Below are 15,936 nucleotides of genomic sequence, written 5' to 3'. Positions count from 1 at the left end.
TTGCCAAGGGAAACTAATTATCCCCATACAAGACCCCTTTTTTCACAAAAAAACCGACAAAAAGGAATTTAGCCTAAGTTATAATGTGTAGGTACGAATTGTGTATATAAACGTTCAACACATTATACTTAGCGCAAAAACCCACTTTTCCCCTTTCATTTCATATTAGCTTTAATATTCACTATATTTATTTAACTCCCAAAAACAAACCTTTTCCCGTATTATTTATTAATCCCATATGATAATATCCTATCCCCAAGGTTTGAAATATAAACCTTATTAAGAAAATTAAATAAATGGACTAATCAGTCGATCAACGACTAATTAAGAACCATAACCCTCCGCCGATTAAAATAGATTAATTAGTCAATCAGCAATTAATTAAATCTATCCCCGCCAATCAAATCACCCTCGATGCCATTAAGCCTCCCTAATCCGTAGTTAATATCCCGCCATGCCCCTACATTAACTCCCCAATCAAATTATTGCCCCGATCAACGTGCGATCTGACCCCTTCAGATCCAACGGTTGACACTCATATCGGGTGGCCTCCGAAAGCCGAGCTTTACCCACCCTATGTGAGCGGTTTCACTGTTCACCCCGCCACTACACGGCACCCAATGAATTGCATCGGGCGGCGTCCCCTAAAAACCACCCACGAATCATAAGCGGCGTGATGGCCCTTTCAATACCACTTCCCCACCATTTCGATAAACTGCCCGTCTGTTCATTTAATTTACTTTCACACCATATGTTGAAATTCTGCCTATTAAACCTTATAATGTGAAAACCTGTGTTTTTATGGTTTTTGCCCATTTGACTGTGTAAACCTATGAAACCTTCGAACGCCTCCCTGAGCCTCTGCAACATGATTTCACCATCTGTTCTCAGTCCAAAACTCCATTGTAACCCCTTTCCCAAGCATCCCTATGCCAGAGAGCCATCAAGCACCCTTCATGAAGACCTGTATTCTCTTAAATAATATTGAATTCTTTTATGTTATCAAACTATGATTAGAGCTTGGATAAATAGTTCTGATACTAGTCACAGAACTAGTTTATTCCAAGAATCAACTGAAAACCTCATTCAGAACTTGTGCTCAGAGGATGAACACAATTGTAGAAGGAAACAGAAAAGAAGATAGTTACAAAGCATACAGATTCATGTCAAAGTGAAGACAGATGAAACAACAGAATGGTAAAAGTAAACATGCATACAATAAGGGTTAAATAGAGATGAAAACACTTTCAATAGCAACAATGAAGTTAATCCAAAGTAAAATTGAAAAACAGTTAAAAGAAATTTGAGGATAAAGATGAAATCAAAGCAGAAATGGTACATTCTTCAGAAATTTCCTGTTTAAGTCATAGGTTTTCAGAAACTATTGTGGCCAATCCAAGAAGTATTTTGAGAAACCAAAGGATTATTTTGTTCCCAACACGTTAATCTACGAAAACCGATCTCATTTTCTACACAGGTATTACAAAAAGTGAGATAAGTGCATATCTTCACGACCTTTTTTTCGAACTGTGTAAAGTCCTATTTTAAACATCTTTTTGTAGAGAATATTGTGAACAACTGGAGCTAAATTTTGGGAAACTTAGAGAGGTACATCTCAAAAGCATTCTTATCTATAATAACCTCTTTCACTTTTTACATATCTATCTCGGATTAAGATATACAAAGGTATCAATGGACACTAATTTTGCAGAATTGTTGAGGTAGAATGTACAAAGAAAGGATGCAGTTAGTGATTTGGATGCCTCATCATCAATTAAGAGTTGCTATAAAATTCAACTTTCTCTTCTTTGTCACCATAAATCCATAAAAACGGTGTCAAATAGATTCATTAGTTTTGAATGTCCTTTATTTAAGTTTTATTAGTGTAAAACAGTTTGAGATATTTGTAAAACTAATCTTGATATTTTTTCAAGATATTTCAGTTTAGAATTTGTATAAATACTTCTTCATTTGAAGTATTTTGTGTGGAGTAAAAATCATTTCTGTTGACTTTTGTTTTGAGCTAAAGGAGCTATTGTAATCAAGGTTGGGACTAGTTTACTGGATTGAATAAAGCTGAGGACATTTCACTCGATTCATGTGCACTGTGGGAAACAAATAAGTATCATTTCTCTGAGTTTGATTATTGTTTTCCTTTATGTTATGAAATATCACATATGTTTCTTATAATTAGTAAAAGAAAATGAGTAATATCATCAAAATTAGCTTAAGTTCTCTCTGTTTTAACTATTTTCTTATTTAATGTTTTCTACTAAATTGTTTAAGTTTGGGAATCCTTAGTTTCTCTCTTACATTTGTAATTCATTCCCTCTATTGGCCCCTAGTATAGGATTCTTAATTTCCCTTACTACTTGCTAAACCTCCCTTCTTCGTCTTAGCCCCTATTAAAGATTCTTCATTGCCTTTGGCCCTGGTTAATATTTTTATCCATTAAGACTTTCAGATTTGTCCTTGTTGTGCTAGCTTGCCTTGTGAACTCTTACCTCAGTGATTAATCAAATCGTGATAAACCTTTCCTACTTGACTCCATAGCCCAATGGCCTAAATAACTGCTATGCCCATCTATTCCCTTAATTCCACCAAAAACATCAAAACAAATTCATTAAGCATTAATAACTAGCCTAATATCATATCAAAACAAAACTAAATCATAAAGAGAGGGCCCTCTCTGAGTGTATATTGGCTAGGATCTATACTCAAAAGATTGGTTTGTGGTTACCTCGGAAATTTATTTCTTTAACCTTGAGAAAATTCTGAGTGATAACAGGGTATTGGTTAAGGAAGAGAAAGAGATAGGAGAACCAGCTCAAAGGAAGAGTTTATTCAGAACTACATGCGAGTCCAATGGAAAATGTTGTAAAGTGATAATTGACAGTGGAAGCACTGATAACCTTATTTCTACAAAAATGGTGGACAAGTTAGGACTAGTGAGAACAATACACCCTACTCCTTATAAAGTATCATGGTTTCAAAAAGGACATTAGCTTATTGTGACAGAAAAATGCAAGGTAGAGATACAGATTGGTACTTACAAGGACGTGATATTATGTGATGTAACGCTAATGGATGTATGCCATGTGTTGCTGGGAAGACCTTGGCAGTTTGATCAAAAAGCTATTCATGATGGGAGAAGAAAGACTTACACTTTGGAGAAGGATGGAAATAAACACACACTACTGCCATTAAAGGATGAAGCAAACAAAGAAGAACTTGGAAACAATGTTATGGTGATGAGTGGGAAAGAATTGCTGCAAGAAGTCAAGAAGGATGAACAAATGCATTTTACTGTCATAAGGAGACCTAAGGTAATTTTGACTTCCACAAACCTAGATGATTTATCTAAAGATATCAAAACTCTATTAAATGATTTTGTTGATATTATTGTGCATGAGTTGCCAAATGCATTTCCACCAATCAAGAGTATTAGTTATCATATTGATCTAATACCTCAAGCAAGTTTTCCAAACAAAGAAACAGGTTAACTCCTCAAGAAAATGTAGAAATTGGAAGACAAATACAGGAACTAATGGATAAGGGATTAATCAGAGAGGGTCTTACTCCATGTTCTGTACCAAAAATATTCAGTAAAAAGAAAGGTGGTGAATGGCATATGTGTACAGATTCTAGAGTGATAAACAAAATCACAATCAGGTATCATTTTCCTTTACCACACATGGATGATTTGATGGATTGTTTAAATGGGTCAACATATTTTACTAAGATAGACCTGAAGAGTGGGTATCATCAAATAAGGATTAGAGAAGGAGGTGAATGGAAGATGGCATTTAAAACAAACAGTGGGCTATATGAGTGGTTAGTGATGCTTTTGGGACTCACCAATGCACCTAGCACATTCATGAGATTGATGAATGGAGTCTTGAAAGAATATGCAGGAAATTTTGTCATTGTTTATCTCGATGATATTTTACTTTTTAGTAAAAAAAAGAAGAACATCTGGAGCATCTTAAGTTGGTTTTATGAAATCCGCAGAAAGAGAAATTGCTGATAAATCTAAAGAAATGTAGTTTCATGAAAGAAGAATTAATATATTTTGGATTTGTAGTTTCTAAAGAAGGTTTGAAAATGGATCTAGAGAAAGTCCAAGCAAATTTGGAACTGACCTATTTCAAGAAACATATTTGAGGTAAGAAGCTTTCATGGTCTTGCAAGTTTTTATAAAAAATTTATGAGAAGTTTTAGTCAGATTTGTGCACCAATTTTTGAAACAATAAAAGAGACTAATTCGCCGTTCAAGTGGACAAAAGTAGTAGACCGAAATGTTAAGTTGATGAAGAAGAAAATTATAGAGAAACCAGTTTTAGCTTTACCTGATTTGGGGAATGTTTTCCAAGTTGAAACTTATGCTAGTGGAGTTGTAATAGGAGCAGTTTTGAGTCAGGAATGGAGACCAATAACCTACATTAGTGAGAAACTAAATTAAGCTAAGAAGATGTATTATTCTTATGACAAAGAATTCTATGCTATTGTGCAAGCTTTAAAAAAATGGAGACATTATTTGCTACCAAAGGAGTTTGTATTGTATTCTGACAATCATGCATTATAGTTCATAAAAAATCAACCAAAATTTAACCAGAATCATGCCAAGTGGGTAGAGTTTTTACGGAGTTTTACTTTAGTGATAAAACACACGTGTTAAGTTGAACAAAGTTGTTGATGCTTTGAGCAGGGTAAATTTCATTGTGTAAGAATTAAGAGTTGGCGTTGTAGGATTTGAAGAAATGGTTGATACGTATAAAGATGGTGCAGAATTCAAAGATATTTATGTAGTTGTACAAAATCCGGTAGTTCATAATAGAAGCCAGTGGTTAGATTATCTTATCCAAGGAGGTTTATTGTTTAAAGGTAACAAATTGTGCATTCCCAAATGTTCTATGAGGGAAAACATAATCAAGGAGAAACGCAGTGGAGTATTATCTGGTCACATTGGATAAGACAAATAATTTGTGCAGGTAAATCATTTTTACTATTGGCCAAGGATGAAAACTGATGTTAAGAGATTTGTCAAGAAATGCAGGATCTGTCAGCATGCTAAAGGGAGAAGCCAAAATACAAGATTGTACCAGCCATTGCCAATACCAAACCGACCATGGGATGCAATTAGTATGGATTTTGTTTTTGGATTACCTAGAACCCAAAGAGGGAATGATTCCATTTATGTTGTTGTAGATAGATTTTCTAAAATGGCATGTTTCATTGAATGTAAAAAGACAAGTGATGCAACACATCTTGCCAATCTATTTTTTCAGAAGTTGTAAGGTTACATGTATTACCTATAAGTATTGTTTCTGATACAGATACAAACTTTGTTGGGAATTGTTGGAGAACTCTTAGGAAGAAACTAGGTGCCAAACTTAGTTTTAGTTCACCATATCACCCTAAAATAGATGGACAGACCGAAGTGGTAAACAAAAGCTTGGGAAAGATATTGATAAGTTTAGCGTATAACAATCCTAAGCACTGGGATTTAGCACTCGCTGAAGATGAGTTTGCTTATAGTGACACTCCAAACCGAAGTACTAGGATGAGTCCATTTCAGATTATTTTTTGAACGAATCTAAGAGGCGCATATGAGCTCAAAAGTTTTGGAAAACAGGAGACAAGAAGTGAAAAAGTTGAAGAGTTTGCAGAGCACACGCAAAGACTACAAGAAGATGTGAAAGCTAGATTGCAGGAAAGTAGGAGCAAATACAAAGAAAGAGTAGATATGATGAGGAAAGAAAAATAATTCGAGGTGGGAGATCTAGTGATGGTATACTTGAGAAAATAAAGATTTCTTGTTGGGACTTGCAATAAACTAAAGATGAAAAAGATAGAACCATGTAGAATTGTGAGGATGTTTTCAACTAATGCTTATGAAATTGAATTGCCAGAAGGGATAGGAATATCACCTACCTTCAATGTTGCAGATTTATATCCGTACAAGGAGACAGAGTCAGAACTATAAAAGGAACATGCAGGAGATAAATTTCAAACTTTAAATTGGCAAGACCAAATGCCAAAGATAGTCAAGAAAGAGGTGGAAGCTATTTTGGAGAAAATAGTAACTAAAAGAACGAAAGGACATGTTTATTTTAAGTATTTAGTCAAATGGAATGGACAACCAATAAAGGATGTTAGTTGGTTGACAACACCAGAGTTATAAAAGTATGGAGTAAATCTTGAAAGTCTGAAGGATTATATCCTTCCTCGGGAGTCTAATGCACGAGCATATGTACTTAGCTAGCAAAGTGATTGTATGTTCACATGTTGTGGCTAACAAGAAATGGATTTCATTGACCTGAGTGGTCAAAATCAATTATAAGTAGATAGGGTTGGACCTCTCGCATTAATCTTTATCTCAATTATTGTAATAATTAGATTATTGTATTATTTTTAGAATAGGAGATAAGTTGTTAGTATAGGTGTGTCACTGAGCTTGCAAATAGAGATTTGATTGTTAGACTATTAAAAATAGGGATCGAGTTGTCAATGAAGTTAGGAAATGATTTGATTCATAAAAGAAGAAAGAATGTAATGATAGAGATTAGATAATCGAGAACATGGTAAGCGAGAGTTTTTGAGTGAGAGATAGGGTTTGAGATTGAACAGAAGTCAAACAAACTATTGTAATCAAGCCAAGAGGGCCAAGACTCTGTAATTTCGATTTTGTTGAATAATTGATTGAAGTGTGGTGTGGAAGCATTGTTCTAGTGTAGAAATTCTCTTATGATTGTGTAATGGCATTCTAGACCCTAATTGGGTATCTTTCTCTGTTTAAACATTTTATTTATAATTCGCAGTCAATTAGTATTAAGAGTTAATATTGAGCTTAAGCGCTAAACCTTTCCTTAAGCATCTTCCTTAAAGTATGAATTAAGCACGTTGGTTGTATTTGATAAATAGGAAGTGGCATCTCGCGCGCCCAAAAGGTCGTAAATGGTATTTGGAAAATTCATGCAATCAACCTTAGCGGTTGACACGTAGCAAACCACTTTTCTCGCGCACTCTCGTCCTGATATCGTTCGTGCAAGAATCCACATGAGATTACGTGACATCGACGGTGGATATCATTCAAGTAAGTTGGTGAGAGAACAATGTGATATCCGTTGGATCTCGAGAAGTGAGATCAATGGCGCAGATTGAAGCTCTTAACAAAAGGGAAAGTGAGAGAAGGGCTAATAGTGATTGGTAAGATAAGCAGGACCCTGCGGGGGAAATTCCACATATAAGATACGTCAACGCGCATCTCATTGGTTACAAAGTTAGCCAGTAGTCTGATTCCAGACTACCACCCCATTTTAACCAACCTCATACATCATATTTCCAACTAAGTTTTTCCAAAATGTCGAAAATAGTGAAATTAGTTTTTGGAATTTACTTATATCATTGGTTGAGATTAGATAATATAAGTGAAAGAAGGTCTACTTTGTGCAATGAAAATTATCATATTTCAAACTGTTACATAGTCGAATTTCATTATATATGGTTAGAAAATAGCAGGATTTCATTATATATCATTAGAAAATCTTAAACAATAGAATGTTATATTTTTCCTTCTCTTTGTAGCAATATAAAAATCTTATTTTTTGAATTTTTGTATGGGAACATTTTTCTACATAAATTTTCTCAAAATTAGGTCCAAAAATGATATAAATTGTCATAATTGTAGATATTTGTGGTTGAAGGTAAATTTTGGTAAAATAAAGGATTTTTAGGATTATGAATTGGTTTATACATACTACTAATAATAATAAATGTAATTTAAACAATGGAAAATAAAAATTTAGTTGGATTTCAAAAATAATAGTTAAAATAGTTTAGAATATAAAATGTTTTGAGTTTTCATTTGATTTGTAGCAGCTTAGACATTTTTTGCTGACAACTTCTGGCCAAAAAATTAAAATAATTACTAAAATTCAAGATATTAATGTTTGAGATTACATAATAGTGATCAAATAAATATTTTTAAGGGTGGTGAATTAATTTATGCATGCAAAAATGTAATTAAAGAAAGATAAAATTACATTTTTACCATTAAATGCATAGATAGATTTCACCATTGCTAGTAAGAAAAAAATAAAAAATAAAAATGTGTAGGAATTTTTGTTTTCTTTGTAATATTTTGACATTATTGTTCTTAACCTTTATTGGAGTATTTTTTGTTTACTGCAAGTAATGTTTGCAAGATTATTTTAGAGGGCAACAAATTAATTTCACGGCCCCTTACCAAAACTGTTACGCTGTGACTTTGAAAACTGAAATTTAAACCATAGCTACCAATTTTTTTGAGATGGCAATGGAAAAATATATCACCACGACTTACCGGATCATTAGCTGCAACTCCCCCGTCTATTAGATTGAAGTTTCTGGGATTTCCCCGGGAATCTTGTGTTTTGAAGGAATGAGGAGCAAGATATGTTGGAGCTGCTGAGGTCCCAATACAGACATCCGACAAAAATGCATCTTTCGACTCATCTTTCCTAGCCTGTATAGAGATTTGGTATATTCTATTTGTTAAACAGGCGTTGGAATTGATTTCAAGACTAGAGTGATCAGATAAAAATTACCTCAGAAGACGAGAAGATTATTGGTTGCTGTAAATCTATATCATATGCAGGAATTACAATGTCTGTTAGAGTCTCACTTAACCTTCTAGCCCTACATAAATCTTTTATGGTGCTACGGAGGAAATCCCCGGAATATTTGGGCCCTGTCAAAGCCCTATATTGTGTCCATAACCATCCAAAAAAGCCCCTGTCAATAATTCATTTAAATTGATTCAGCTCTCTGTGAACATATTGAACATGGAGGTTGTAACATTAAAACCATAAAAATATTGCAATCGCTAACTTCTTCGGCGGTGGAAAAATGGAAGGACATCTGTCGAAATAAAAGCTAGTGATATTTTCCGCAGTAAACTGTGGGCGTTTGTTTTCATTTGGAAGAGTCAACATTGCAGCGATTAATCCTCCAGTGCTCGTCCCCGCGATGATGTCGAAATAGTCAGCTATTCTAACATTTGGACCGTCGATTCCCTGTCACCGCAAATTTATAATTAGCATTGCTGATAAACATCATCAAAATAAAAACTCAATCACAAACTTTTAGAACTGGAATTAGTTTAAAACTGGGTTTGATGAGATTAAACTTGAGTATGATATTACCTGAAGCTTTCTCTCCAGGAATTGAAGGATAGTTGCTGGGATGATCCCACGGACCCCTCCTCCGTCAATGCTTAAAACTGTTTTCATGACTTCAATTAACTGCAAACACTGAAGGAAGAACGACTACAATAGATGTAGAATGACCAACAAATTGCTATGACTCTGTTTTTGTAGCAGCAGGAGTGGAGAACAATGCCTTTGAATTTACAAACGTCTTTCAATACGTGGAACTTGCGATTCTGCATTCTCGCCCGAAGCTACTACGAGCCATCGAGAAGAATAGGTCTGGATTTTATGAAAGTTGCCTCTTTCACGATTCACGGTGCACACCTTCCACCAACCAGTGCCGGCTGATATGACTTGTACGGTGCACACCTTCCACCAACCAGTGCCGGCTGATATGACTTGTACGGTGCACACCTTCCACCAACCAGTGCCGGCTGATATGACTTGCTCATTGAAGCGCGGGCAAAGTTGGAATAGGCGGGCGTAACCCAATCAAAACTAGGTATCTATTTTTAGACAGTGATTTGATTGGGATCTATTTCTCTTAGTTTTAAAAAATGATGATTTCATTGGGATCTATTTCTCTTTTTTTTCCACAATTGGATTGGGATGGATCTATTTCTCTTTTTTTTCCACAATTTGATTGGGATTTATTTCTTTTATTTTTCCACCATGATTTGATTCATTGGATTTATTTCTCTTATTTTTCCACAATTTGATTGGGATCTATTTCTCTTTTTTTTCCACAATTTGATTGGGATCTATTTCTCTTAATTTTCCACCATGATTTGATTCATTGGGATCTATTTCTCTTATTTTTCCATAATAATTTGATTTTCTTTTTCCATACTGATTTGATGATTTTATTTTATTTTTGAACAAGGGCTTTTCTTTTTAAATAAAGGATTTGTTTTTCTTATTTTTGCACCATAATTTGATTGAAAATATTTATAAAAATATATATATATTTTCTTTCTAAATTTCAACTTAGAACACAATGGTTTGATGATTTGATTTTCTTTTTAAATAAGGGATTTATTTTTCTTATTTTTTCCCAACTTACACGTCTTAATTTTGGACAATGCTTTGATGATTTGGTTTTTTTTTTTTCACAATGATTTGATTTGATTTTTAAATAAAGGATTTTCTTTTTAAATAACGATTTATTATTCTTATTTTTTATTTTTAAATAAAGGATTTAAATAACAGATTTATTATTTTTAATTTAATTTTAATAAATTTTCAAACCATCACTTTTTATAACTAAAAATAACATATTATATATATATATATATATATATATATATATATATATAACCTACAAAATTAATAACATTGTCGATTCGATTCATGAATAGCATAACATTTTTTAAATCGGAAAATAAAATTGATTAATAACATATAATTTATGTTTCTTTAATAGAAAATAAGGTTGATTAATAATATATAACTTATGTTTATGTCTATTTGGGAAAATTGAAAACCATGAGTATCGATTCCATTTCATATTAATCGGTATCGATTTCATTTCATGTTAATAGAAAACCAAGATTATTGTGATAGCGATCAAAATCATCATACACGTATATAAACCAACCGAGTTGCGTATTTCCTTTATATACGAATATAGTTTACTAAAAATAATTCAACATATTATTTTACTAGCATTTGCACTAGATGTTGCAAAGAAAACGCGGTAAGGCATAAAGTGGGGAAATTCATTATACATGTAGTGTGTGCATTATTCAACAAGGTGGCAAACATTTATGTTGTTGCATTGCTAATTTATTTAGAATCTACTACTACCTCCTCTTCTTGGAATATTAAATTTCTTATCACCCCATGATGACAATCCCTCTAATTATTGGCATCACAATTTTTGCACTTTAGTGGCTTTACCTTCAACCTAAAAAAACATGAATTTAAGTCACTCACTTAAAAAGAAATTGCTAAATTGCTATTTATCAGATTTTGAGTAAAAACAATTAATAACTCATATTTACAACACTTTAAATATTTACAACCTATTAAGTCTTGTATTTATAACTCATATTTATAACCCTTTAAAATGAAACTAACTATCTATATTTTTATTAATAATAAAAAGAATCTTCTTTATAAATCTAACACTCACATGCTACTCCTATATATTTATCTTATATTTAATATTGAGTGTCCATCAATTGAATGACAAGATGAAAGCTCAACTTAATTGCACATTTTTGAACTGCTTTGTGGGAATTCATGTCCCATTAATTTAATGGCAAATTGAAGTTTCAAATACAACACACATTTTATACCAGATTCAGAGAGTTCATGAACAAACTTTCAAGGTTTTAATGGATCTAGGTCATTTGTATTTTCTCTCATATTCTGGGTCGTTTGTATTTTCTCTGATGTTGACTATACTAGCAATTGTCCCAAAAGGTACAAACCTTAATGTCCTTTTAATGATCAAGCCTTATGTGAAAACAATCATATTAATGCACTAGTGTACATTGATTTGTTACATTTGTCTTGGTCTATAATAGAGGTGTAACAAATATGCATTGCAAGGTATGTTGAGAATTTGGTTATCTAGTAAGCTTAGAGTCATTCTTGAGTCATTATCTTTACCATCTCAGGAAGAAGAAGAAGAAGAAGAAAAGCCTATTCAATTGAAAAAGAGCCCTAAAAAGTATTAGGATCATGGGTCATTTTTTTGCATCATGTAGCAAGATAACATGGCTAATTGATTATGCCACATGAAGAATTAGCCTTTGCCAATATTTAGGCTTATAACTCGGTGATTTTTTATACTAATATTCTTATACCAATTTACCATGATAATTCTATTCTAAATTAAAACATTGTTTGCAGGCTATCACGGGAGCTGAGCGTTTGCTCCCTGAAAATATACCTTCAAGGTTCCTTAGGTGGATAGCAGAGTTACTATACTTGACATTGGCAGTTTCTAATGTCGGGCTCTGTAAGGCCAGGATGCCCTTTTTGCTTTTCTTTTTTTTTTTTTGGGTAAAACAAGAGACACATTGTACCAGAAGACATATAGGGATTCCGCAGAGGATTCTGTTAAGGTTAAAGTCAAATAACTATGAGTAAAATTCATAGGTACTTTTTTGAAGTACTTATTCTATTTCAAGAAAGATCATTCTATTGTACTAAGCAGTGTGAAATGACCCCACTTAAGTAAATACTGTGTTAGTTCGAATAAGTTTGATAGAATTTAAAATAGGCCATGAACTACTAAGATTTGGCAGAGCTTTATGAATGTTCAGTTAAGTCAGCAGGCTGTTGTCCAGAGGCATAGTTTCAAAGAGAAAATGCCATCTGAAATGAACACTGTTTATTTACTTGTGGAAAATAACCATTAAATAGTCCAATTGAGAGGCAAATGCCAGTATGCAGCCTGCATTTTTTATTATCAAAAGAAGTTAAAGCTTGTTATGCATACCAAATGACAAATACTAATCATTCACATCACAATAAGGGTTGGAAATTAATAATCCTGGAGGCACCAAATACAAGAGTTCAATACAACGATAAAGCTTATTAATAAACGCACGGTAGCATTGTCATGCAGGGCACACCAATCACCCATTTGCTACATGAGTTTCCAAAGCATCACTGGACTCTGGCATGATTAGAATTCAACTTGCATTTTACGAGATAGTAAAACTCATCACTGGACTCTGGCATGATTAGCATTCAACTTGCATTTTACGAGATAGCAAAGATACATGGACAGGGTATCTCTAGAACATGACATCATGCTCCTGAGTAACAAATCTAAAAGAAATCTGTATAAACAAAAAAAATACATTTCCAACTGGCTTATCACATATTTCCTAAAAATTTGTGATAGATAACCTACCATAAACAATCCAAAACTCAAACTGGACTCGACGATCTCTTATATCTAAACAAGACTAGGGACTTGAGGCTGTTGTGCAAATTACTGCATACACATTCCATGACAACCTGTACTACAAACTTTCAAATATAATCTGAGCTCCCATATCCCTCTCAAGGAATTATAAGTTTTTCTCCAGCATAGATGGTGTCATCAGTGTACTTATTTGCAGATTTTATTTGATCAACTGAAACCTGCACTCAACCAAGGAAATAGAACCAGTTACGCAAGACTTATACAATGGATAGAAGGGAACAAGATGGCAACTTTAGTTTCACATGCATTCAAAAAGCTGAACAGCAACTACGCTAAGAAATGCTCTACAATAAGGTGGAACAAAGAATAAAGATACTTGATAAATAGAGTGAGACCACTCACCAAAATACAAGAGTTCAATACAACGATAAAGCTTATTAATAAACGCAGGGTAGCATTGTCATGCAGGGCACACCAATCACCCATTTGCTACATGAGTTTCCAAAGAATCACTGGACTCTGGCATGATTAGCATTCAACTTGCATTTTACGAGATAGTAAAGATACGTGGACAGGGTATCTCTAGGACATGACATCATGCCCCTGAGTAACAAATCTAAAAGAAGTCTGTATAAACAAAACAAATACATTTCCAACTGGCTTATCACATATTTCCTTAAAATTTGTGATAGATAACCTACCATAAACAATCCAAAACTCAAACTGGACTGACCGACCTCTTATATCTAATCAAGACAGGGGACTTGAGGCTGTTGTGCAAATTACTGCATACACATTCCATGACAACCTGTACTACAAACTTTCAAATATAATCTGAGCTCCCATATCCCTCTCAAGGAATTATAAGTTTTTCTCCAGCATAGATGGTGTCATCAGTGTACTTATTTGCAGCTTTTATTTGATCAACTGAAACCTGCACTTAACCAAGGAAACAAAACCAGTTACACAAGTCTTATACAATGGATAGAAGGGAACAACATGGCAGCTTAGTTTCACATGCATGAAATGAACACTGTTTATTTACTTGTGGAAAATAACCATTAAATAGTCCAATTGAGAGGCAAATGCCAGTATGCAGCCTGCATTTTTTATTATCAAAAGAAGTTAAAGGTTGTTATGCATACCAAATGACAAATACTAATCATTCACATCGCAATATGGGTTGGAAATTAATAATTCTGGAGGGACCAAATACAAGAGTTCAATACAACGATAAAGCTTATTTATAAACGCAGGGTAGCATTGTCATGCAGGGCACACCAATCACCCCTTTGCTACATGAGTTTCCAAAGCATCACTGGACTCTGGCATGATTAGCATTCAACTTGCATTTTACGAGATAGTAAAGATACATGGACAGGGTATCTCTAGAACATGACAACGTGCCCCTGAGTAACAAATCTAAAAGAAATCTGTATAAACAAAACAAATACATTTCCAACTGGCTTATCACATATTTCCTTAAAATTTGTGATAGATAACCTACCATAAACAATCCAAAACTCAAACTGGACTGGACGATCTCTTATATCTAAACAAGACTGGGGACTTGAGGCTGTTGTGCAAATTACTGCATACACATTCCATGACAACCTGTACTACAAACTTTCAAATATAATCTGAGCTCCCATATCCCTCTCAAGGAATTATAAGTTTTTCTGTAGCATAGATGGTGTCATCAGTGTACTTATTTGCAGATTTTATTTGATCAACTGAAACCTGCACTCAACCAAGGAAACAGAACCAATTATACAAGTCTTATACAATGGATAGAAGGGAACAAGATGGCAACTTTAGTTTCACATGCATTCAAAAAGGTCAACATCAACTACGCTAAGAAATGCTCTACAATAAGGTGGAACAAAGAATAAAGATACTTGATAAATAGAGTCAGACCACTCACCAAAATACAAGAGTTCAATACAACGATAAAGCTTATTAATAAACGCAGGGTAGCATTGTCATGCAGGGCACACCAATCACCCATATGCTACATGAGTTTCTAAAGAATCACTGGACTCTGGCATGATTAGCATTCAACTTGCATTTTACGAGATAGTAAAGATACATGGACAGGGTATCTCTAGAACACGACATCATGCCCTTGAGTAACAAATCTAAAAGAAACCTGTATAAACAAAACAAATACATTTCCAACTGGCTTATCACATATTTCCTTAAAATTTGTGATAGATAACCTACCATAAACAATCCAAAACTCAAACTGGACTGGACGACCTCTTATATCTAATCAAGACTGGGGACTTGAGGCTATTGTGCAAATTACTGCATACACATTCCATGACAACCTGTACTACAAACTTTCAAATATAATCTGAGCTCCCATATCCCTCTCAAGGAATTATAAGTTTTTCTCCAGCATAGATGGTGTCATCAGTGTACTTATTTGCAGTTTTTATTTGATCAACTGAAACCTGCACTTAACCAAGGAAACAGAACCAGTTACACAAGTCTAGAAGACTACAACATGGCAGCTTAGTTTCACATGCATTCAAAAAGCTGGAACACATATCCCCATATTAAACCACGTCCTAATCAGAGAGTTGCTATGATTGACAATCTAGGCCATGACATTTCCACATCACATATACACTACATCCACTTTAATTATAATTTCTTTCTGACGGGCCTTCCGCCGATTCTCGGAATAGATTTGCCAGACCCTCTTCTAGACAGATCTGATATTTCATTCAACTCGTTCATTCAACATTCCCTTCGGCTTCAGGAAGCTCATGGAATTCTGATAAATACATGCCAAGAAATGGAACCAGCACAAATAAAAGCTCTCAAGGAAGGAAGGTTCTGAGTGCTGTTGAA

The 15,936-nt window shown here is 34.0% G+C and overlaps 1 protein-coding gene across 1 annotated transcript; it reads right to left on the bottom strand.

Annotated features, from left to right (window-relative positions):
• Positions 1 to 606: 606 nt before the first annotated feature.
• LOC149235301 (patatin-like protein 5) lies at positions 607 to 9,476 on the bottom strand. Its single transcript, XM_089368510.1, has 5 exons — positions 9,186 to 9,476; positions 8,872 to 9,056; positions 8,589 to 8,775; positions 8,345 to 8,506; positions 607 to 723 (listed from the first exon to the last, which is right to left on the bottom strand). The coding sequence occupies exons 1-5, from the start codon at positions 9,270 to 9,272 to the stop codon at positions 607 to 609; spliced, it is 738 nt and encodes a 245-aa protein (XP_089224636.1). The 5' UTR covers positions 9,273 to 9,476.
• Between the last annotated feature and the right edge of the window lie 6,460 nt (positions 9,477 to 15,936).

Source organism: Pinus tabuliformis, chromosome 8, assembly GCF_031772625.1.
Source record: "Pinus tabuliformis cultivar Carrire ecotype Pingquan chromosome 8, CPIR1, whole genome shotgun sequence".
In the NCBI taxonomy this organism is placed as follows: Eukaryota; Viridiplantae; Streptophyta; class Pinopsida; order Pinales; family Pinaceae; genus Pinus; species Pinus tabuliformis.
This window is presented reverse-complemented; position numbering and strand designations above follow the sequence as displayed.